This window comes from Colossoma macropomum, unplaced genomic scaffold, assembly GCF_904425465.1.
Source record: "Colossoma macropomum unplaced genomic scaffold, Colossoma_macropomum, whole genome shotgun sequence".
NCBI classification, from domain to species: Eukaryota; Metazoa; Chordata; class Actinopteri; order Characiformes; family Serrasalmidae; genus Colossoma; species Colossoma macropomum.
In genome coordinates, this window is record NW_023495267.1 from 3,490,805 (window position 1) to 3,516,122 (window position 25,318).

The 25,318-nt window shown below is 41.4% G+C and overlaps 1 protein-coding gene across 1 annotated transcript in view; it reads right to left on the reverse strand.

Moving 5' to 3' along the window:
- Window positions 1–4,645: 4,645 nt before the first annotated feature.
- Window positions 4,646–25,318, reverse strand: part of mctp2a (multiple C2 domains, transmembrane 2a) — a 51,618-nt gene continuing 30,945 nt past the window's right edge. The window contains exons 18-23 of the mRNA XM_036561744.1: window positions 17,369–17,488; window positions 15,706–15,747; window positions 9,502–9,611; window positions 8,680–8,789; window positions 7,951–8,048; window positions 4,646–5,512 (exon numbers count right to left, since the gene is read on the reverse strand). Coding sequence (XP_036417637.1) covers window positions 5,453–5,512; window positions 7,951–8,048; window positions 8,680–8,789; window positions 9,502–9,611; window positions 15,706–15,747; window positions 17,369–17,488 — 540 coding nt within the window. The 3' untranslated portion in view covers window positions 4,646–5,452. The remainder of the gene's footprint in view (window positions 5,513–7,950; window positions 8,049–8,679; window positions 8,790–9,501; window positions 9,612–15,705; window positions 15,748–17,368; window positions 17,489–25,318) is intronic.

Genomic DNA, 25,318 nt, shown 5'->3' on the forward strand with positions numbered 1-25,318 from the left:
CCCACCCTCTGTGTTTCTATCTCCATATCGGTGCTTCTTGGAAAAAAATCTCAAGGTGCTTACTCAAGGCAGTTTGTCTGGAGATAAAAAAGCAAAAGAGGATTATTTCCCACATTAATTTTTGTGATTATTGTTATTCCCTGTCACTGAGAGAACTGTCCTTTCCTATTAACATTCTTTAACGTACTTCCCTGCACTGATAAAGCAGGACGAGAGAGGAGAAAAAAAGACACAGAGCAGGCCACATTCCCTTGCTGCTTCTTATCAGCACTGCGAGCTTGTCTGGCACGGCCATTTGGAAGGGGTGACATTGTTTCTGTGGTGGTCAGTCGCTCTCCCCTGGCTCCTTTCATCTAAAGCCTGGCCTTTTCTGCTCCTGGAGCTGAGCCTGTCATGGCTGCACCTGTAAATGCAGAGACCTCTCGGCCCAGGCCCCTCACACACCTGCCCGCCCTCATGCACACGCACAATGAACCACTCCTGGCCCTTGCCAGTGCCCCCCCGAGACTGGCCACCATCCCAGCTGTTCACTTTATTCTAATGCACTAGGAATAATATTAAAGCCGAATCAGACGAATTTATTAATGCGGACAGACCCCTCAGAGAGATGCTTTTAAAGGCCAATGATTTAATTTAAGCTCTTAAAGGCTACCCCTCCGCACTTGATATATTGCAGGAAATTGTGGCTGGGTGTCAATGAGTGCGATACTCCCTCTGTATAAATAACACGCAAACTACAGCTTCTGAAAACAGAGCTCACTTTCCGTGGGCTGATCTGCCGTCTTGATTTCTCATTACCTCATTAATATTTTCACCCTAATGCTTGATACTAATCTTCACCTTTATACTAAGCGCTGTCAGGCCTTTCCTCATCTACATACAGCACAGGCTGAAAATAATATAAGGCAGTTCTTTATTCCTACTTTTTTCAGACTCATGATCAAGCCTGCCCTATTGTAATTATGTTGCCTATACTGGTATTGGTGTAGTAGTAGTATTGGTGTCTAATTTTTAGTTTCAGTGATACTGATAGACAGTGGGGAGCCCTCAGGGAAAGCCTAAAGATTTTTCTGAAAAAAAAAAGTCTGTATTTTTTAGTTCATTTTGAATATAAACATTATAATAAAACTAGAAAGTGACAGTGGAATCAGCCAATCACTTTTTGATTTCCAGTGGGATAGGATCATTTTTGTGAGGAAAAAAATGTGATTGTAAGCCTTCTGGTGCACCAAGATACATCACTGATTGCGAATAGGAGTGGCATTTTGGTCAGTATGTAGAAAACAGTGGCAACTCTGTGCCAGGACTGTTTATGAAAAGAGTGACTTTAAAACTGCTACAAGGTAAAATATCTTAATATGCCTGTGACATGCTTCAAATAAAATATGAAATGCCTTTTACAATCTTCAAATCTCAAAGTTTAATCTAAAATCGCCAAAATGTGTTCATGCCAATGGCCATTAGCTTAGCACTAACATAGTACTGGAATCCCATTGGAGGCTAGCAGAAATGAGCATTATTGTAGAGGTGTTTTTTTTCCCTCATTTTCAACTGAGTCTGTTAACATAACAAAAACTTATCAAAATACCTTACTAAATGAATAGTCAGTTTATGGTTTCTGTATGGTTAATATGTAAGACATATAGGATATCAGTATAGTTCATTAACGCCTAGGCTGCAGTGGTATTCTTAGCATGTAGGCTTAAGGTTCCTCAGGTGATGGCAGCTATGCTAGCACTGCAATCCCAAGGTGTTGCAAAACCACTCGAGACTTTCATTTGGATCTCATTAGCAACTGATTTCAGGCAAGTCTCTCCACTTTATTGGTGTCATGGTTCTCTCTCAGACTCAAGCCTAACCTCTGCAGTCTTGAGCAGCCTCAACACTCTAAACTCAGACAGGTCTTGTTTGTTTTCACTGGCTACCTGGGAAAAACAGATGAAATCCAAATGATGTGACACTTGTAAGCTTACAGGAAGTGTTTGCCTCTTCTTCCTACCTGGGAACATGGCAAGGGAGGGTCACTGTGCCTTAATGAAAGCACTTGTGCGCCAGTAATAAGCCAAACAGTAGCTGGCTTATTAAAATGAGTTTCGACTGGCACCACGTCCAGAAGGGAAAAAGCCAGGGACCCGCAACAGAAGTGGCAGATTCTCTCTCACTCTCTGTTTGGTGCATGGTGGTTTGATGCCTGCTTTGGGGCTGCAAATCAGAGAAATGACTGCTTAAAAAAAGGAGAGGAAAAAAAAGAAAACAAGTTGTAGGGGTCCTTGCACACAGCCTGCCCGTGGTGCTGCCTGAAGGACTACCATGGAAACAAGGAGTGCGACAGGCTCTTGAGGGACCTGCCACAGCTGCAGGCGCATCCGTCCTGACAGGCTGATGAAGACATCAGTACCACGCCGAGCACAACAACAACGAAATAGAGAAGGATGATACAAGCCGTGTTAACTGCTGCGTGGTTGAGATGTTCATTAGTGAGCTTGTGAAACATCCAGGGATTTGAAATGCTTTCAGGGACCATATTGCCTGCTTAGTCTTCTGTAGAGATTTGGGTTCTGGATCCCAAGGGTTGGACATATATTGATAAATAATTTCTTAAATATGACTGTGTGTATACTACAGTGAAAGCAAGTGGCCGTTGTGAGAGTACTTTGCTTGAAACCCTTTGTCTGCCGATGTCTTTGTCATTGTTTTTTTAGTAATGCAGATGATATTTCTATCTTGCTGATAACTGCGCAGATGACAGTTTTAGCTGCCTACGAAGAAAGGATGAATGGAGCAGATTATCATTTTACACTTCTTCTTTTCTGTAGTACTGATGCTACATACAGTATGCAACATGCAATTTAGCCATGCAGTATTGGACCATAACTGAAAGCTCCAATTGATGATGATAAAGTCCTTGATCTTTTTTCCACAGGTAATTGTATGTAATTGGCGGCTTTTCATTTCATGTGCATTATTGAGCCAATCTGGTTTTTTTTTTAAAGAATGCCTCTGCTGCAGCAAAAAAAGAAAAACACTTCACTTCCACTTAAAGTTAAAGGCAAGCTTTCAAGTCGCTAACCTGATGACTAGCGCTTTTCTGCTAGCATTGTTTAATTGGTTTCACCTCTCGCCGGAGCTTGATTGGGTCTCCTTTAGTGAGCGGTTCTCTCTCCCTCTCTCTTCAGTCCCTTGTGGAGTTGGTATAGGCAGAGGGCTGGAAGCTTGTGTGTGTGTGTGTGTGTGTGTGTGTGTGTGTGTGTGGGATTCCTTCTCGTCTGAGGAGGCTGCAGGTCACCTCCACTCCCCCTCACTTTGAAACGGACCCCTGGTGGCAGCTCCTGGGAGAGCGCCGTGATGTCTCTATCAGACTGTCAAAAGAGATCGCCCGGGGCTCTGGCGGGTCCCCCGGAGCCAATCAAACTCTTCACGCCGCACCCACCCGATGCTCTTTCACCAGCGGAGGAGTGGAGATAAAGAAAGAAAGAGAAAGGGGGATAGAGCTGAGTTTGTTTTTGTGTGTGTGGTGGTGGGGTGATACTCAGTACTCCAATCAGTCAGAACAAACTCCCCACGCTGGTTGCAGCACTCTTCTGTACGACAAGAGCCATACATGACTCTGGCCCGCCATAGCTATTTTTACAAAGCGGCTGCGTGGTTATTTACCTCACTATGTTAGGGAGAAAAAGAGAAGAGAAATGAACTTAGAAAAAGTTTCTCATCCTCTGCGGTTTGCTTCCGTTTTCTGAAAGATAATTCCTTCATCGTAGATGAAGATCCCTTGGGATCAGAATCAATGCCAAAATTCTTAATTAACATCCTTAAAACGAGAGAGAGGGACCACTCTCATTGTACAGTGATGATTAATATACTGATCATCATTTAATTATAATAATTGCATATCAATGCTTTCTATGGCTCGATTCAAGTTGCTACACTTTTGAAAATGTTGCTTTTTTATATAAAAAGGCCCTCTGATGGAGGAGGGACGAGAATGTGTGTATAATATGAATAAATAAGTTGATGAGGCAGGGAAGCTCCATTTACTGTACTTGGGGCTCCATCACTGAGAACAACACTACAGAGTGATGGGCCTGCTAGAGAGCCATTAGGCACTGGAGGTGATTTTAATGAAAATGGGAGACACTAAGTGCAGGCAATGGAGAGCATATTCTCTCTCTCTCTCTCTCTCTCTCTCTCTCTCTCTCTCTCTCTCTCTCTCTCTCTCGCTCTCCCCCCTCCCCCCCTCCACCCCAATGTGTGTGTGAGCGAGAGAGATGAGCTCTCTCATCTGGACCTTGTTATTGTGATAGAACAACAAAAGCAGTGCATTAGCCCGCTGCTCTGGACACGCGGGGGTCTTTGATGTGTTTCTCGCCAAGCGGCGTGCAGCCGTGGCCACAGTCCTTCACTAAAGCAGGGGTGGGCTGGCTAATCACACAGGCTCACCGCGCGCCACTGTGTTTACACACAGAAAGGATCCTCCACAGCTAATGGAGTGCTGAGGACGTAAGCAACGGGGAAAAAGTACACTCAAGAAGTCAAACCATTAGTTAGTGCTAACATTTTTTTATGTTTCATCTTTTCACAGTATACAAAAGGTTGAAAAATACAGATTGAAGTATTGTAAAATCATATGAACCATATAGTTTAAGTATAAAGTTTACCCCAAAAAGTCATATTTACATTGGCCTATATAATAAATTTAACTGACATTTGAAAGTGCTTCAGTATTTCATAATAAGCAGGCAACTTAGGATGCACATCACATCTTCCATGCATTTATACTTAAACAATATTTTCTGCCCTGTATGTACAATCTATACACTCTAGATTCTAATATACTTTAGCATGTCTGTCATGCTTTGAGGACTAATCTTTGTTGCTGAAAGACCAAAAAATGCTTTCCCAGTCCAACTCATTATTATAAAATAGAAATGCCGATGGGCTGAGCACATTAGAAGCCTTGTAAAATACTTAATATACACACATATGACTGCACACAGAAGTATTGCTTGGTAGAATTACTGTTAATACATTCCACTACTCTTCCATTACACTCTTAAAAATAATGGTGCTCTTAAAAAAGGTTCTTTTTGGATGCCATAGAGGGACTACATAAAAAGGAAAGAACTCAAATAGTTATAGAACCTTGACATTACGTTTACTTCTTTTCACTCACACATCTCTTTTTTGTCAAAAATGGTTCTTTAAAGAACCAAAAGTGGCTCTGCTATGGCATCGCTCAAAGAAGATGGATCTATACACTGGCCTGTGAGTCACTGAGAACCTCCTGTCAAAAAAGACACATGCACTCACACACACTGTGACATAAGAGAGGCTGGCAGCAACCACACCACAAGGAGTATATGAGATTGACTGCCCTGGAAGGTGAGCGGGGGACAGCCTGGACTGAACTAGAGAGCACCAATTTCACCACAGCCTGGCTTTTTCCTTTGGAACGCTAACGCTTCTTCTTCTGTGCACTCTGGATGCCAGCCGCTCTCAACTCGCCGTACTGCACCTGTAAAAACAAACAGTGCTTTGGTGGGAGGCAGGTAATCGGAGCTGAGGCCCGGCGCACAGTAATGGCTCCCCTGAGGAGAGCCGGTTGCAGGGGGAAAGCAGAGGCGGGCACGCCTGTAATGAATCATTTTTTAAACACAGGAGCAGAGGGGATTAATCACAGGGAGGACGGATTTGAAAAGTCAAGGGTTCCTCACCGATGCAGCAGCAAATACCCCTCCATACCCTACCCCTCCAACATCTCCAGCACCACTAGACAAACTATATCGGATGCAGATGTGTGCTGGTTGAGTGGCCCTGCCATAAGGTCATCGTAAGCCAGAGATTTGTCAGTTGTGTCCTTCCCAAGGAAACTTTTTTGCGCTGGACTAATTATAGCAGCTTCGTAGGCAGGAGTTTGCGTCTGGGCTGCTCTGGGCTCCACGGTTATGGATGATCACGCGCATCTTCTGGTCTCACTGAACACGAGGCTCACTTTTCCCTTTCTTCACGGGAACCTTCAACTCTGACCTCTGCTCCCCTGACTCCTTTAAGCACCGCTCCACTAAACTTCCACTGCCTGCGTCACACACTCCGCAGGTTTCTGTTACATACCCACACAGAGGACTTAATCGCTCAGCTTCACAATTTAGTTTAAAACACATGCAGACATGCTGAATTTACCATTACCAGAAGCTATCAATGAATTGTGCCTGCAGTCAAAGTGCTGTGTATAATGTTTGCTATTTCTTACCTTGAAAGCTAATTTCTCTGAAGAAGAAAAGGTATCATTTTGAACTGAAGATGGAGGAATCTTTGCTCATAACTAGAGATATATTAAAAGTTTGTATAAAGTTACTTGGTCTATGTGGGGAAAATTGCTCTCTATGCCCTGTCCAAATCCACAGTACATCCGATGTGCAGAATTAAGCAGATTAAAAAAGAAAGAAAAAAGAATAAAAATTCAGTTGATAGGCCTCAAGCATAAAAGTCATGAAACTGTTTTTCTTGTTTTTCCCCTCACAAAACAATAACCTGGTAGTGTGCCGTAAGGTAACGGAGCGCACACTAATTACCAGGCCATGATTATGAGAGTGGAGAGATGGAGAGAGAGAGAGGGAACAAAGACGGCGGCGGCTGCATCAGAACATGAAACCGGCCTCAGAACTGACAGATGCTTCTTATTTTAGGACAGAGGAGCTGCCGTCAGAAGTCCAGTTTTGAGGCTTTGTGTTTGAAGAACTGCACAGGCACTAATTGCCAAGTCATTTCAAAAAACGCGAGACAGGAGTCAATTTGAGCTTTTGTAATGCACCATTTATTTGGGCGGTTCACATCGTTTTTTTAGATAGAGGTTTGGAAATGACAAACTTATCCATTTTTGTACTCAATTTGCACATGTGCTTTCTTACTCTTTGTAACTGCATTTGACGATGGAGAGAGCACCCCACTGATCCTATGTAATACATTAATAACATTTTTGTGTTGTGGTGGTAGAGTGTTGGAGTGTTCTCTGATACTCTGTATCAAATTAGAATTCATAGCCAATGTTCTTCATTCATTCTATTCAAATGCTAAGTGTTCAAAAGCAAGATGGTTCATACAGTCATGAAAAGACACTTCAAAAGTCCTGAAAATTCAGCAATGTGTTCCATCTGTTTTTTTTTTTCTTTCTTTCTTTCTTTTTTCATCTTCTCTGGCTAACTGGCGAATACTGTGAGTCCCAAACTCACTGTTGCTCTGATTCTGTTCCACAACATCTGGAAATATCACAACCATGCAGAGGTTTATCACAGAGGGCTACAAATGCTTTCCCTACTCTTTGCCTGAGAAGCACCAAAAAGCTTTGGCTTGAATTGGTGTCCTAAGGGTCAATCTGAGTGAAATAACTGAAGGCCTCCTAACTAACCATCTAACAGGAAATGGTGCCATTGTGCCCAGTATTGGTCCTCTCAGCAGCCCAGCTGCAGACCTGTGATGTAACTGTGAATGACGCATCAGCCATGGCTGAAACTCCATTACATATGGCATGCAGCAAGACAGCACTGGTTCACCACTTCATTAAACGACTCCCACAACTTGAAGTGACGGGGAATGCCACCCAACCCAAGCACACACACAACCCCTGGCCAATCATTCTGCCCCTAACACCACCCTTCTTTCATCACGCACACAAAAAACTGATAATCAAGGACAAGGCTGAAGAGATATGGCTGAAGACAGATCAGAGCGGACCCCATCTGGGCAGCCAGGCCACTCCATCAGGACACAAAAAATTTGGGGTGAGGGGCGTTTCCTTTAAAGATGCGATTCCATTAAAATCAAACAAAGCCTGAGGAAATATCCCTGGCAACACTTGGGAATTTTACTAGAGCAAATAATGCAGCCATCTTAAGGGAATTCCTTTCTAGTACCCCTCCCTCTGTCTCTCTATATGTACAAAAAACAAACTCTTACCTTTTGAACATCAGAAGGTACCCTCTTGAGGAAATCCAGTAGTTCATTATTGTCAATGGCATGTGGGTTGAGGAGCTTCTTGGCAAATTTTTTAACACCTACACAAATAAGAATGTAGTAATAACTAAAGTTATCACACACACTTGCTAAATGTGTCAAATTACCAGCATACAAACTGCTATACATAGTTGTTTTGTGCTATCACAGCAGTCTTCTTCTAAGTGTACCTCTGGCAGACTGACATCTTGACAAATTCTTTTCAGACACAAGAGGTTCAGTGTTGAAGTAGTTTAACAGTTTTTTTATTAGAAATTATTACATTATTGCACTCACTTAAGGCCAACTGTTGTCAAATTGTTTTACTTATTTCAAAGTTCTTATTGACTTTTTCTTTTCATGTGTCTTGCATGTTTAGTGTGTACACTGGGAACAGCAGTCATCACTGGTGTGTAACCTTACTTTACAGTGCGGTACCTTGGGGGCACACACGGAGCCTTATTCAAGAAATGTACAACTGTACTCTCAACAGACTATACAACAGTAGATCAGATTCATGATTTATATCTGCTAGCTTAGGCAGTGCAGTGAAAATGACTATTTAAACACCTTAAGTCAACCATCAGTAAGCACTGCCTGCTTAAATCGTAAGTGACACTGATGTGTTAATATTTCTTGAAATGAAGATCAATCCATATGCTGCACCACTGGAAGCAGTGTTTACTAACTTACCCCATAATAAGACAATGTAGCGTAAAGGGATGTAGTACAGCGCAGCAGTAGCTGTGAACAGAACCACACAGGCCAGGAACGACAAGAAAGGCACCGACCAGTTGAAAGTGCTGTAAATAACATACAACTATGTTTTAGAATATTTACATAAGTGAGACACGTTTTGAAAGTCATCATAGTCTTCGTTTCTTATATTGGCTCAATTTTTTATGCATTTAGTCAGTAATTCATAAACCACTCTAACTGAGCTGTAGAAAACATGTATGCAGCTGCAACACCTTTCAGCTGTAATTTACTTTTTTCTTTTTTTTTTAGGTTGCTATAATTTATAATGCACTGGACTATAATGCTTGGACTGTTTGTTGTACCTTACCCTGCAAGTTTCAAGTGCACCTTTTCTGTTGGTAAACAAAGCTATCGTTCAGTTTGCTGTCATTCATCAGTTGGACAGGAACAAGCACCCCTTGAGCAACTTAGCTTGTATCTTTTATATGCAAAACAGCTGATCTTGTGTTCAAGTTTCCAATGTTAACATAGCAACTATTACAGTTACCACCTGAACCTACTTGAGAACTGTGACTTTTGTCCATGACTGTTTATTACTAATTAACTTCTGATCACACAGGCATCAGTGAGAGTTATGAAGTTACATTTGTGTAAAAAAGAATGTGGGGATCTTTTCAAAAGGGTGCTTAAATGTAGTTTTACTGGCATTTGAAATTCACAGGAAGTCAAGGTGGGTCTTTTATGGCCCACTGGTGTGCATGCAAAAGTGGCCAATAAGGTGGAATGGAACTGACAGGTAGAAAGTTCAGCGCTTACTTCTTTACTCTTTCTCCTATGCAAGCTACTTCGTCTAGAACGTTCTGGACAGTGAGCACAATTTCTTGAATCATATGGATTTTTTCCATCAGTCCTCTTTTCTCTGATTCCTAGAAAGGGAAAAAAAAACAGTGATGAGGGACATCAGTGGTTGGGAGATGGGTAGATAAAGAGCAGTTTATTTCCAGTGTGCCATCAGGAGTAATTCATCTACTCAATGGCCTGTAATGAGCTGCTGCAAATCCACAGTCTCCTCAAAATGAGGCGACTTCCCCTGTGCTGTCATAGTCTGAGCGGGGAGAATTTCAGCTTTTGTCGGCCACAAACAATAGAAGTGCATCACAATCAAAGATTAAGTGGGGAAAGAAAAAGATGTAAAAATGGCCATCAGCAATCAGGAAGCACATCAGAGAGACGAGAGAGAGACGGCTGAGAGAGCAGAGGATGCAGGAGAACTTGTTAGGCTGCTCAATCCACAAGTCTCCACTGGGCAAGTGCAGGCTTGTGGTGGTGTTTTTTTTTTTGAGTGCATGCTAGCACGCATCACACTTCTTAGTGTGAGGGCTAACAGCAAGATTGAGTGCGCTGCTGGACTCAGTGGATAAATCTATTACTGCCTGTGATCTTATGTGAGTGAACTTGCGCTAGTATATCTAATCTCATAATACCGAGCAATGTTTTTACTTAATATGAGTGGGATGGGAAATCCCATTGTCGTTTCTGTATTTGATGCATCACAGAGTATTGGGTTGCAGTGTAATTCAGAGACACGGACCAAATGGACTTCCTGAGGATAAAAAAAGAGAAAAGTCCATTTTACTTAGGGAAGATTGCCAGTATAATCTGAAGTCCAAAGCAGCATGATCACATCAGAGATTCCTTCAGCAATGAAGGCCTGGCGTGGAACTCTCCAGAGAGGAGGGGGTGCAGAGAGACAGAGAGAAAGCTGCAGATAACAGGAGTAATGCAAGCTAAAGAGAGCCAAGAAGCCCCACATCAAAAGGAGGGAATAATGACAGGAATAATGACAGCGAGAGAGAGTGAGCGAGAGTCAAAGAGAGGGGGATGAGAGAAGGAGAAGCATGTGATTGAGGGGAGGATGTGTGGTGTGTATGTTTATGTTTAAAAAAGCATCCCTCCCAGACGGCAGACTGAGAGAGAGTCTTTATCGGCGCTGCTGAGGCGACCCCCGGGAGACCCCAGTCACCACTCCCTGCTGTCACTCTCCATTCCCCCAGACACACACAGGAAACCATAGGAAACTGGCCATTCCCACACTCCGCACGCCCTGTCTGTGCACAGGGAAAGCAGTGGATAACCCAAATCTGTGCTTTTTAACCCTTGGAAGTCCAAACGTATCTCGACATTTTGTACTATTTAAATGTAATTGCATAATTACATAATGAATTAAATTTACATTAGATTTACATTCTGCATCCTCAGGTTTGAGTCTGCACTTTTGACTTTTTTCCATTTGTGTAGTTTTTATTCTTTCCATAGAACAAGACTGTATCCACAACGACTTTTCATCAAATTCAAATCATAATAATAAAATATGTTTTTGACTTTTACAAATTTGGTATTGCTTGAACGTTATGAATATACTTTCAAGAGAATTTCTTCAGTTGTTTCGATTACCTATGAGTGAGAAATAATTCTTAATGAATTATACTATGTCTGCAATAACTAAGACTTATAATGGTTGAAAGCTTCAGTCAAGAGAATAGTTTTTGCCTGAAGCATTAAATAAGAAGAAAAAGCACAACAGAAGTGCACTATTCCCACCTAAATGCGTTTGTGGTCTATGTTCCATATCAGTTCATCTCTTGGGTTTTTTCAGGCAGTGGAACAAGAGCTGTTTTCAGAGAGCTTTTCAGATACATGGTACTGTGTTTCCCAATGACTGACTGCCTGACTGTGTACACACACACACGTCCAGAATCTCATGTCAATCCACAGCCCCCTTTCATATCTTTATCTCAACATTACCTAAGTCCCTATATTATGGTAGGATTTCGTCTAATGGGAGACAGTTAACCTTACTCAGCTAGACTACACATATATACAAGATAAACTGTCTTAGATAACTTTCGCAAGATAGCAAGGTTAATGGGGAAGACATAGCAACACTAAGCTTTCATGCTAATAGGGACCAAAGGACTACAGAGTAAATCATTCAGGGGAACTACATGAATAAGCTCTTCAGATTATTATATTTCATCTTCCAAACACCCTTGAAGTCTTCTGTTTTCCCCCACATGGGCTGCAGATCCTCCATTACTCATTTGATGCTTGTTTTTTTTAACGTATGTGTATTGCCATGTGCTCCTTGCAAACTCTTCAGTACTCTTGAAAAACAAAATCAGGAGCAAGCCTCTGAAGAGGGAGAGGACGGGTTTTGGAGGGACAGACGACAAGAGCCGTTCATTTTTGCTGATTAGAAAACCCTTGTCATTTCAGATGAAATTGCGAATGCTGGCTTTTAAGGTGACTGGAAGCAGATTTGATCTGAAGTACAAAGGTAAAAAGAGAAAATGTGGTTTCACAGGGACACTAGGCACAATCAAAAAGCACCCAAAAAGAGTTTTAACATGCTTTTAATTTGTGTAAGTGGAGCCAAATTTGGATATTTATTCAAAGCCAGTGCAAATATTTACAACTCACTTATCATATGTGGATAGCGGAGAGGTGCAGTGAAATGAATGGCATGTGTTGTGAACCCGTAATTGTGACACAAATTGTCCTGTATAAACAACTTGTTTAGGATAGACAGTAGGCGCACAGCTTCTGGAGTCATAGCTGTAACAGAGGCGTGTGGGCCTTGGCCAATAAGACATCAGCAGTCTGCCATTTTGATACATGTTGAAGGTGATACAATGAAAGTATGGTATACTGACATGGAGTGTGTTGTGTGTGCGAGTGTATATGTGTTTTTTTTTTCATTTTTCTTAGAAAAACCTGCAATGTCAGGACTAACGAAATGATGACTTTATAATTTTTTTTACATTTTATTTTTTTAATCGAAAGGGCAAAACCATTTCTTTTGGTTATGGAGTTTAAGGTAAAGATTAGGTTTAGGATTAGGCATACCTTCTTATTACCTCCTGATTCTGATGTAGAGTACTGTTTAAAAGTCTTCATTTATTTAATTTCCAGTTACATCAATCATTAATGCAAGTTATTTATAGTTAAGTAGAGAACATATTTAGCAGAAAATTACACAGAAGCCTCAGCAGCGAAAATCTGAAATTTGTGTCCACTTTTTGCCTTTATTACAGCTTCCACTCTTTTCAGGTATCATGCTTTTGGTTTCTTAGAGACAAACTACATTCAGTCTTAAAAGTTGTTTGCACTGGGGTATTGCATTTTCTGCTTCTCACAATCCAAGTAATCCCAAATACATCCAGTGATGCTGAGGTCTGGACTCTGGGGTGGTCAGTCTATTATTCTGAGGACACCAGCAGCTTCTTTGATTGATTTGCAGATTTTTCTTTCTTCCTTTCAGACTCATACTGTTGAGTTGTTTTCTCATAGTGGAAGGATGGACAGAAACACCTGTATTTTTTCAGATCTGAAGCAAGAGTGAAGCTTTTCTCCTCTCTCTCAAAGACGGAAGCTTTAAGTACTGTTTATCTGATGGTGATAGTTTTTGGTTTTGGTAGTCTGTCAGGTCTTTTACAGTTGTTAGAAGTCTTTTGATATTTTTTTTTATAACTCCAGTTTTTTAAGCTCCTGTTTTTTCACTTATTTTCTTTTGACGTTCCCCTTCCTTATGCAAGTGGATTATCTTATATCTAATGTTTGCAGAAATATCTCCTAAAAAATGAATATCTTGTACCTAATGGCCGTTTTGAGCGGAAATAAATGAAAGGTAGTCTCTGACTTTTGCACAGTACTGTGGCTAGCTACACATATAATGTTGTTGTCTTAAAACCTTTAATCTCTGAAATGATCATTTTAAAGGAGGAGGAAAATATATTCTTAAATGTAGTGCACATTAATGCAAAGCTATATATCAAGTACTCATGAAAATTTTTAGTATTTAAAAAGTATTTTAACATTCTTAACACTTTTACATGTAAGTCATGCTCCTTTTCTTTCTCAGCACATTATGGGCCTCTTCAACCAGACCAGACAGTGTGCGGCAAGTCATGGCCCGAGGCCAAACACACAGCAGCCTCCCAGTCATCCAGGACACACATCCAGGGGGTTGGTTTTTTCTACCCTCTTGCTTTCTGGTTAAACCAGTGTCCATGTGCACAATCTGACTGGTACCTAAGGCCACAGGGAAGTCACTTTGCCTGCTCCTATGATTGGTAGGCCCTCTCATTCCCTTAGGACAGATTTGTGCTCACAGGGCAGGATCTGTTGTGCATTATTTCTGCTGTAGTAACATAGCCTCTCCTATCGGCTTTCTTTAGCCTCATTTCTCGGCCTGTGCATCTCTCAGCAAGACGCTTACATATTCTCTTCCTCTGAGGAAAAACGGCAGAAATACACAAGTGGTATTCGTAACCTGTTCAGAGGGGGATAGCCTTTACTCCCATTGTAACCAAAAGACATGGGAAAAGTATCACCTTTGAAGTTATCAAATTTAACACCAATCATTCTTTAACCCCAAACATGAGCCGCGATGGCTTTGATAGGCTGTGGAAAGCTACACTGCTTGATCTGCCTCTATGATATCAAATTTAAAAGGCACAGCTTAGACCCATAACAGGACTTTGAAACAAGGCCGCTTTAAATTAGAGCAGACAGCTTAAAGCAAACACAGACAGCTGCTTAATTAAGTAAATGAAAGGACATATTTAATTTTCACGTAATGTGAAAGGGCTTAGAAACAAGCATCAGAAGAAAAAAAAATCCATTAATTCTGATACTCGTGGCTTGTATTAAAAAAATCTTATCACTGTTCACTGACAGTGGAAACTGAACTGGTAGCTATTTTTTACTGCTAAAATCAAAACTAATTAGACAAATGAAACTGATTATTGTGGATAACATATTAAGCTAATATTATTTTCCAAGTCTTAAACACATACAGACATTTGCATTCAGTACTCATATAAGCCACATGTAATTGCCATATCATTGCTTTTTCTTTGGGCGCAAAGTCATTTTCTCCCCCCAAGATTTATTACAATTGTTTAGCTGCTGGGCATCAGCTAATGTGCTTGTGCGCGCAGACACAGACACACACACACACAATGTGTTTCATCCTTGAATTAGCTGCTCAGCTCAGACAGGATTTGGAAGAGAGACCTGTTTTTAACAGAGGGGTTCCTCTCCATAGATGAAGTTAGCCTGCGGTCATCACAACAGAATATATTTAGCACATTATGGATATGAATCCCGGGCCTGTAGCCACACAGCGCCGGGGTCATTGCTCAGAGGCTCGGGGCTCCACACTTCCACGCAACGCAGTCAGAAAGCAATAACACATCATCTTCCTATTAACTCATTCCTCTCCAGAACAGCCAACACAGGCTAATATGATTATGAGCCACATCAGCGACTATACAAATTTAATCAACAAGGCGCTTTTAATGGCTAACAGTTAAGAGTCTCTGACTACTGCCACAAATTAAACCACATGCTGGAGCAAAATGAACTAAAATTCATCTGTGATGAGCAGCTATTTACAACTGCATTATGTTTACTATAGAAAGAAAACAATAAATGCAACAAGAAATCTGTTATAGTTTATTAACCTAATGACCTACCTTAGGCCTGCAAATGGTTGCTGCCCTCCATATAAAGACAATAACACCGTTTATTTATTGAGCCTGAGTTCAACTAAAGACCAGCCTCCCTATTTAGACATATTTGGTGTGAAATTTTCACAATGCCTCTATTCCCCAGTGGAAGCTAGACTTCAATTAATGATTCCGTTCTGTGCTTATTTCTGTGTTTCAAAGGAGCACAGCAAAGCAACCAAATCCATTTGTCGTATGCGGGAGCGTTCCCCAGAGACCAGACTGAAACTACTAGAGGAAAAATGGTGCTTGCTGAGACGGTAACAGTGGCTGTCCTCATTTCCAGTGTGTTAAACTTGGATGTTGTGAGTTAAACACGCCAGCTTGAGGGACAGTGACGCTCGGCATAGCGCCACAAGGTCAGACCCACAGCTCTGTGAACTCTTAGGCTATGGTTAATCAAAAAGGTGGGGAAAAAAATGAGGCGAGATAAAAAAGAATGAAGTACCTTTTCATCCTCGTCTTCGTCCTCCGCCACAGACATGCTCTCCTGGAAGAGAAGGAGAGTGAGTTAGAGGGCTCTGCAAGGTAGACACATGTAGGCACCGGAGCATAAACAAACACCTCGTAATGAAAACCTTCTCTTGTACATACACCCCTATTGGGAGAGGCCCGTTGCCTTAGCAACTACATCACAGGGGTGACCCCACACAAAAAAGAAAGGTGAGCGTGAGGGGCCTTCCTCACAAGAGCTGTGTCACCACCGAGCAATCTCATTTCTCCACAACATAAACACACACACAAACAACAAACACACACAAAACAGAAGAGGGAGGGGAAAAAATGAAAAACATTTAATTTGGGCTGTCTGTGCCTGAATCACTGTACATCAAGTCACTGCTGTCACTGGCTGGGGATAGGATGTGACATTGCCAGGGAGCATTCTGCCGGGGAGAAGAGGTCAGAGCAAGGTGACAGAGGCGCACCCACACTTTAACATTGCTCAGAGTGCACTGCTCTGCCCAGAGCACTGACATGCAGGCCATGAGTTAGGGAGAATGTCGCTCAAAGGGTAGGATGCATTCTGGGTAGAGACTGAGGCAACAAACTTCCAAACCAGTGGAAATGGAGGTCACTCCAACTGCATGAACAATGCTAACCTCACATAAAACTTTTAGACACATTTAATGACATGTCTGTACAGGACGTCTTGACCAAATAAGTCTAACTGTACATATTTTGCTTTCAGAGTAGTAGATATTTTGCATGAAAGTTATGATGTAGCCGTCAATTATTATAATAGTTGCGACATGGAATAAAAAACAGGCAATGCTTTTGTGATAAGGACCAGGAAGGGGTATTTGCAAGGCTGTATGAATATCAGTTGCCAATAATATGACTGTCCTCAATAGACGCCTCCACCCTTAGAATGATCAGTGCTTTAATGGCAATAACGGCAGGTCATCGTTAGTAGACCACCTTCATTTATTTAATTTCCAGTCAGAACATAAGTTATTCATATTTCCGTGTCAGGAAAAAAAAAAAAACTCAACTGTATTATAATTTCAGAAATTTGTTGCTCTCCAAGATAAAAGCTTTAAGTTGCGTTTATCTAATGGTGACAGTTTTGGTCTACCAGAACTCCAGTAAGTGGATTATCTTATTTCTAATCTTGTCAGAAATATCTCCTGAAAAATGAATAACTTGGGCTTAATGGCAGTTTTGACTGGAGACTAAGCAAATGCAGGGTGGTCTCTGACTTTTGCACAGTACTGTACTTTGTACATATACAGTACATGAATACATGAAGATTTTGATACCACTTTTAACAAAATAATTGTAACAGTACATTTGTAAAACTAATGGAAGCCTTACAAGGTTATTGTTACTAACCAACATTCTTGCTTTAAATGCCTCACATTTTGGCTCAAACCCTTTCTATAAGGTGTATGTTCATCTCATTTAGTTTTGCAAATATTGAATTTGCATGTGTTACTTAATAAATACCCTTATTCCTTAATTTAAACAGTTTCTGTGTAATATAAGCGTCAGTTGCATCTTTCAGATAATGCTGAAAATGTAGTATGTACTGCTGATCTGGAGGGCTGTGTAGGCTGACCGCTAGTTTGGGATTTGCTACGCTGCTGTGTGGGTGAGGTCACGGCACTCACCAGGTCCTGACTGTGGCTGCCTGCGCCCGGGGGGATGTGGAAGTAGTTCCAGCCAATCAGCAGGAGAAAGAAGAGAGGCAGCATGAACAGCTCAAAGTGCCACACCGTCCCTACAAAGATCTGAGAGAGAGAGAGAGAAAGAGGGCAGACAGAGGGTGAGAGTCACGAAATGAGCAGTGAGTAGTGCTGCCCTCATACAACACTAGCCTACTCCCACACTCCCATACACACTAAGCCATCCAGTGCCCAGTACACCACCTCCTCAATAACACCACACAAATGTGTCATAAGACCTCTCAGCCCACATAAATAACCCAAGCAGACATTGCAGCCACATACTGGCGAATTGCTAAAATTCAATATCACAATATTTTCCAAACACTCTGTCCAAATGTATTCAAACACCCCTTCCAGTTACTGAATTTAACTACCTTAAGGCCCCCCCATTGTTGACATTGGCATCACATACGGCTTGTCTAATCTCCATAGAAAAGCACTGCCGATAAAATGGACATCCTGGAGCAGCCGCACGTGATCCTAAGGTCTCTATGACCAATGTCAAGCATTGACTAGAGAGGTAAAAGACCCCCAGCATTGGTCTCTGGCACTGTGGAACAGTATTCTCCGGCGTGATGGAGCATAATTAAATACTTTTGGAATGTGTTGGAGTGGCTTTTGTGATTCAGAACTATTTATCCAACATCATTACCAAATATGACTAATGCTCTTATGGCTGAATACAATGAACTCCTCACAGCAATCTTCCAACATCTACTTTGAAGCCTTACCAGAAGAGTAGAGGCTTGAGACTGCAGCAGTGGAGGGACAGAATCTCTATTAGTACCCTTGATTTCAGAACAAATGTTGGCTGAGCAGGTGTCCTCAAACGTTTGGACATACAGTGTATTTCACGGTATCAGAAATTTAAGTTAATTAATAAACGTTTACGAACCATGCGTCCTGAGTACTGGTATTCTAAAAGTCAGCTAAGGTTCTGGTATCTATCAAGACTGCAAAAACTAAAAATCACTGTTGTTGTGTGACACTGATACTGGTATAAGCATTATATCACCCAATGCTATGGCCTGTTATGGCCCTCCTGAAAATCACAATACTGCTATAGAACCTCTGTCATTCTGTGTGTGTGTGTGTGTGTGTGCGTGTGTGGATGAGGGGGTGTGCATACATGTTAGCAGCACAGCAGCAATTTTAATATTTTAAAATTCCATTTGCATCGATTAACACCATGCTGATGCCACATAATTTCACGACAGCAAAGCAGGGTGGCTGATGAGTTGGTCTGACATACTGCGCTCCAAATATTTTTTGACTGCAGTGTAGCCCTGATGTTAGACTACTGCACAGGAGCATACAGTACTGCCAGGATTTTACTTCCTCCCCTGCAAAGAGTCCATAAAAAAGCCAACAATTCTGGTAGCAGTAAGATGGATCATGTAAAACGAACAGTTTTTCATGATACAGTAACAGGAGACACATAGCAACCCTGCACCTCTCAGCTGTGCACTAATTAAGCTTGTTTAGGGCCAACCTAATGAGCGTTTCTGAGGGTTTGTCAATCAAAACATGAAGCAGGGGAAGGAGTTATAGGAAAGAATTTAGTGAGGAATGTATATATAAGTATGTGATGTTCAATACATGATGATGCAACATACTGGTGTCACAAAAATGCTTTTTTTTAACAACATTTGAATACATTGTGTCATATCTTCAGTCATGTGAAAAAGTAAGTACACCCCATGATTGGTTTAGACTTTGTCAACATATTTGGAGATACTAAGATGCCACCACCATGTCAGTTTCACTGCAATGCTGAGAATGATCCACCACCCAAATAATGATCCACCATGCTATTTTGCACATTAACTTACATTTGTACTGTACTTTAATTTTAATTACAATGAAAGATACCTCAAATATCTGGTCTGGTTTGCTCTTTTTTATTGGAGTGTGTGGTATCAAAAGAGTCCTCAGAGTTCTTTAGAAATAAAGTTGTAAATGAGTCTGGGAAGGGGGTTAAGAAAATATCCAAAATATTAGAAATCAATAATTTCACACATCATCTACAAGTGGAGAAAATTCAAAACCACCAACTTGTCTAGGCCAGGCCGCCCCAGCAAATGTAACCCAAGAGCAGACCTTAAAGTACTAAAAGAAGCCTATCAGAACCCCAAAATATCATCACAGGCTCTGAAGGTAGCTCTTGCCACTGTTGATGTAAAATGGTTCCTAGGATTAGAAAAAGACTGCACAAATGTGAGCTACAATGGAGGGGTGCCAGGAGGAGCCTTTGCTGTCTAAAAAAAACATTGGAGCTAGACTAATGTTTGAATATGAATAATGAATATCTAGGCAAGGACCAGAGACTCCTGGAACAATGTGCTGTGGACACACAAGTCAGAATTGTTTTGCCACAGTACCAGAAGCCATGTTTGGTGAAAACCGAAGACTGCATTAGATCAGAAGACCTCATACCAGCTATAAAGCATAGTGTTGGAAATGTTATGGTTTGGTGCTGCTTTGCTGCCTCAGGGCCAGGCCAACTTGCAATCACAGAATCAACTATAAATTCTCTTTCATACTAGAGAGTGCTTGAGAAGAATGTGAGACCATCTGTGAAAAAAAAAAAAAGTTTAAGCTGAAGAAGTAGACCTTCCAACAGGATAATGATCCTAAATATAAAAGTAAATCCACCAAGGAATGGCTCGTAAGGAAGAAGTGGAGGATTATGGAACGGCCTGATCAAAACCCAGATCTGTATCCCAGTGGAATGCTGTAGGGGGATCTGCTGTGATGATGCAGCTATACATGCAAGATACTCAAACATTGCACAGTTACAGGAATTCTTCAAGGAAGAATGAGCAAAAATTTCTCCCAGTAGATGTCAGAAACTGGTAGACAGTTATAGGAAACACCTGCATAAAGTTGTTTCTGCCAAAGGGGGCAGTACCAGTTACTGAGGCCAGAGGTGTACTTACTTTATAGACAAATAAAAATTACATCCCAGTTATTTATGTAAGTATTTATTTTAAATGATTGCAAAGTCAAATTTCCACTGTTTTTTGTTATATTACTTATCTATATAATTTCATGGGATGTACTTCCTTCACATGAGCGTACAATGAAAGGACCAACAGAAATGGTACAAAATGACTTAAAATAAAAACTCACTACATTAACATCCAATAAAATTAAGAGCTTTTTTCTTTCTCCTATAAAGTTGACATTTTATTAAGACAGTGATAACATTTGTAAATGAGCCATCAATGTTTTCCTAGTAATGTTAGTAGAAAAAATGTCATCAGATTTAAATTAAAGGTATCTTTCATCGTAATTAAAATCAAGGTATGGTACAAATGTAAATTAATGTATAAAATTGGGGTGCTGGATCATTCTCAGCACTGCAGTAACACTCCTAGTGTGTGTTGTGCTGATGCACGTGGATCAGTCCAGCCAACAGCATCCTGTGGGCAACGCCCTGTGACCACTGATGAAGGACTAGAGGATGACCAACACAAACTGTGCAGCAACAGATTAGCTACTGTCTCTGACTTTACATCTACAAGGTGGACCAACAACATTAGTGCGTCTAATAGAGAAGACAGTGAGTGGATACTGTTTTAAAAAACTCCAGCAGCACTGCTGTTTCTGATCCACGCTGATCCACAAAACAAACTAACACGACACCACCATGTCAGTGTCACTGCAGTACTGAGAATAATTCACCACCCAAATAATGCCTGCTGTGTGAGGGTCCTGACCATTGAAGAACAGGGTAAAAGGGAGCTAACAAAGTATGCAGAGAAACAGATGGACTACAGTCTAAAATTTTTGAATTACAAATTGCACCTACATGGGAAGTGGACATGATAAAATGGACAAAGAGTGTTTATCTATAAAACAGTACAGATACAAGGAGGTATACTTTATGAAGTGAACACTTCAAGGACACTGACCAACTGAATGTTTTATTACAGAGTATAATTAGTCTTGTTTAACTGAATTTAGCGTTATACAGTATCTGAAACACTGAACAAAAATCACTGTACACAAGTTTTTATTTTTATAGATGTGGCACTATTAGTTTTTTGTTGGCTGCAACTTCTCAAACCTGTGAAAAAACTAAATGTCATGATAAATCTTGTGTATTATGAAAATTAAACTTTTTATTTTTGCCATATAATACTCCTAGTACAATATTCCTAATAAAATACTTAAGAAACATTTATTGTGGAAAACCTTTATAGTGGTGTATTATGTTTGTTGTGAATTTAAATTTTCTTCTGTTTTATGTGGATTTCTCCATGTGCAGAATGAGTGTACTGTAGTGGCTAGAGGTTTTGCAGCAGCCCACAGAACAATAGGCGGGTGTGTGGCTAGGCGCTTGTTAGAAACAATATGTTTGACTTAAGCCTGAGACAGGCTTAGCTTGGACTAGGCCTTCAGGCCTGGAGTTGTAGCCCTGGTAAAACAGCAGCATGTTCCTGTCATATCAACCAGCATCCAGACACCATGCTCTGGGGCCAGTCTACCTACCATCACTCGCAGACAAGGTTCATGCACACACATACACACACATGCACACACCGCCACCGGGGATATGTGAACCGTGTCTAATGCACAGAGCGTTCAGCCTACACAGCCCCCCAGGCATTGCAGCAGCATGGTACACGTCTGGGGCTTTCTTTAATAATTCATAACAATTGTGGCCATACTGTACCATTGCAAGTGATGCCTTTCACCACTTACTGCTATTGTACCGTTATCTGTGAGGGAAAAATGATGCAAACTGAAAAGTGCCAGATGAACAGAGGTAAAGGGAATGGTGCTAAGCTTTGTGTGTGTGTGTGTGTGTGTGTGTGTGTGGAGGGAGGCCTCTGCCTGTCTGCTCTGATTTAGAGGAACCCATGTCATATTGTGTTACCTCCAGTCCCTGGTGGTTGTGTTCTGGGGCTTCCCCCCACCCCACCTGAGCTCAGCAGGTTGGCCCACAGGTAGCTAGAGCAAGAGGGAGAGAGCAAGCAAGTCTGCAAAATACTGCCTCTAGAACCACAGGACAGCCAAAACCCCTTTGCCCTCACCCACACAAGCCGCCTCATTAACCACTGAAGTCCAATTGCTTACTTTGTGTCTTCCCACACGACTAGGCAGAGGGAGCCCATTCATTTCCACCTGGGGAGCCGCAAGTGGGAATCTGTCACAGGTATTCATAATCGCACAATAATGCAAATTTTTGCTCAGTGGCACACAGCCTTGGTGGACAAGATAAAAGCCCAGCAAAATTCAGCACCTTGTGTCTAAACGCAGCGTCTAAACGAGGGGATAAACCAAACCTGTCAGAAAAATCTCCAGCTTTGCCTCCCACCATGTGTGTGATTGTGTGTGTGTTTGAAAATCAGCCTAAATGTACTGAATTTACATGCCTTTTTAAACGCTAATAAAAACGTCCCAGTGCGTGCCTGGGAAAGCCGTTCCAGTTCCATTGCCTGGATGTGGAGACAATGTCCAACTTGTCAAATAGCCTCCAGCTAATGAGCAAAGGCAGCGGTCTACCTTCCCCCCATCGAAAATATTCCACCGCTCCTACGGAAGAGAGACGGAACTAATTCTCCACTAAGTGGTTTATGTTTTATTAGCAGCAAGCGTCAGTGATTAAAGAACCGAGCAGACAAATTGCACCCTGTCAGGCTTAGGAGTAAATTTATATTGAAAATAATCCACATTTTAATTGGCCTAAGAATCAGGGCTCCCTTTTAGACTGTAGAGATGTGCTGCCATGCGTTATTGGGAGTCAGATTTGATATAACAACAAGCAGACATTGGGTCTATATGGCTGACAATCATTAACTATTCACATAAAGAGGGGAACACACTGAAGGAATAAAGTCATAAGCTATAATTAGGCTATTTGTTTTGAAACCATGCACAATTGGATAATGAATGGATGGTAATTTGAACAGACATTGCTATGTGTGTGGTGGTAAAAGGCTCCTTTGGTGAACGCTATTTATGTGGAAAAATGTTTGCACGGGTGTGCATTGATTGTAAAAGAATGAAAAAATGAAAAAAATTAATTATAAAGAAGTGAATTCATAAAAAGCGTTAGTGTGTGTTTGAGTAGGCTTGATGGCCATTGGAGATGTGCTCTGCTCCGTCACCTGTGAGTGTCTGAAGGAGATCAGCCAGAGCCGGGCCACTCCACCGGCGAGTTAACAGCAGCCTGACAGCTTTTGCTTTATGGCACTGTTAATACGATTCCGCTAAACGCATTTCTGTGGCTTCTCGAGCCGATCCCACCCCCCTGCCCCGGCCGAGCGGAATTCCTGCACCTAATAATAAAGCACTCAGCGATTAAAAGTGTGAATAAAACAACTCCAGGAGCCGGAGCAAGGCTGGCAGAAGCACACCACCCACACTCTCCCTGGAGGGGGAGCGAGGGAAAGCCATGGCAGGAACAAAAGGACAAAGACGCCCTCACTAAGAGTTTATACAATCCTGCAAATTGATTAAACGGGAATTGGGGGTGGAGAGTCTTTCAATCCAGACTGCTTACTGATGCACTGAACACATGAACGATGGGGAAAAAATGCAGAATTGTGGGTTTTAAGCCACTGCTACTTGTAAACATTTACTATAGTGGGAGTACAATGCAGCTCTGTCCATTTAAAAATCTAATTTTGCTGAATTCTGCATGCAGAAGGAATAAATAATTAAACAAACAGAAGAGATGAGTAGTTGAATGAATTGATGGGATTAGAACGACAAAAATATGACTATACAATTAAAATAGAAGAACTTGAAAAAGTATTAGATCCAGGCCTACAAGTGAAGCAAAATCAGATTAGCAGTTACAGAACTGGCTTTCACTAAAATAGAATATCTGAAAGAGCCATTCTACATTTATGGAAAATTAGTATGTAAGAAGAACCCGAAAGTCATTAACTATATAGGTCAACGTTTTAGGATGTTTCGCTGACCATTAAATTGACCGTTCTGACAAGGATTATATGTGTGCATTTTCTCTCTGCTTGCGCAGCTGCTAGCTGAAACCTGATGGGGAAGTTTGTCTCATAGATGTGTGTCTTTCATTCATTTCTGTAGCATACAAGCTCCAGCCGCTAACACACAGCTGCCAGTGCCAGCCAAGCCTGTGAGGTCAGCGAGAGGGCCATGGAAGGATGCCAAATTACATGAACATATCGGAACAAGTCTAACAAGGCTGACTACTGGCTACAGGGTTTGTGTATGTGAGAGAATTTATAGTTTTAAAAAAATGCTTGTTTTTTTCTAGGTGAATCAGAGGGCAGCTGGAGTAATCTGCATTGCTTTCTCAATTAAAATACAAAAAAGATAGTATTAATAATGAATCAAAGGCCCCAGTGACTGCTGTGCTCACGCCTGCCTTTTCTCAGCCAGGGAAAGAGGGAAAGGAAGTGGAGCAGGCTGGCCGTGGGCTAATGTTGGCCATAGCGTCACACTGCTATTCTTTAAAGCTGCAGTAAGCGCAGGAGCAATGAGACATGTAATTTGTGGTGAGACAGGGCCAAGCTTTCAGAGAGTGTGTGAGAGGGACACAGAGAAGATTTCTCTGCAGGGCAGGTAGAGTGAGTGGGTGAGCGAGCTGCTCACAGCTAACGCTGAATAAATATTTCACATACATTCCGCTCAAACCCTATCGACACTGAGAGGAGGAGGGATAGAGAGATAGAGAGATGACAGAGAAAGACAGCTTCATTTTACTAAGAGCACTAAGGATGGCATAAATATCATCTTTGTCATTAGCATCTTTAACAGCCAGTGTGGCTCAGACTAAACAGCAGTTTCAGAGGTAATGTCATTTACAGTGCTGCACAGCATGTCTGCTCATGTTATTGTATTATATAGAAGATAATGCCTGACTCAGTACGTAAAATGCATCATTCATTAGAAGTT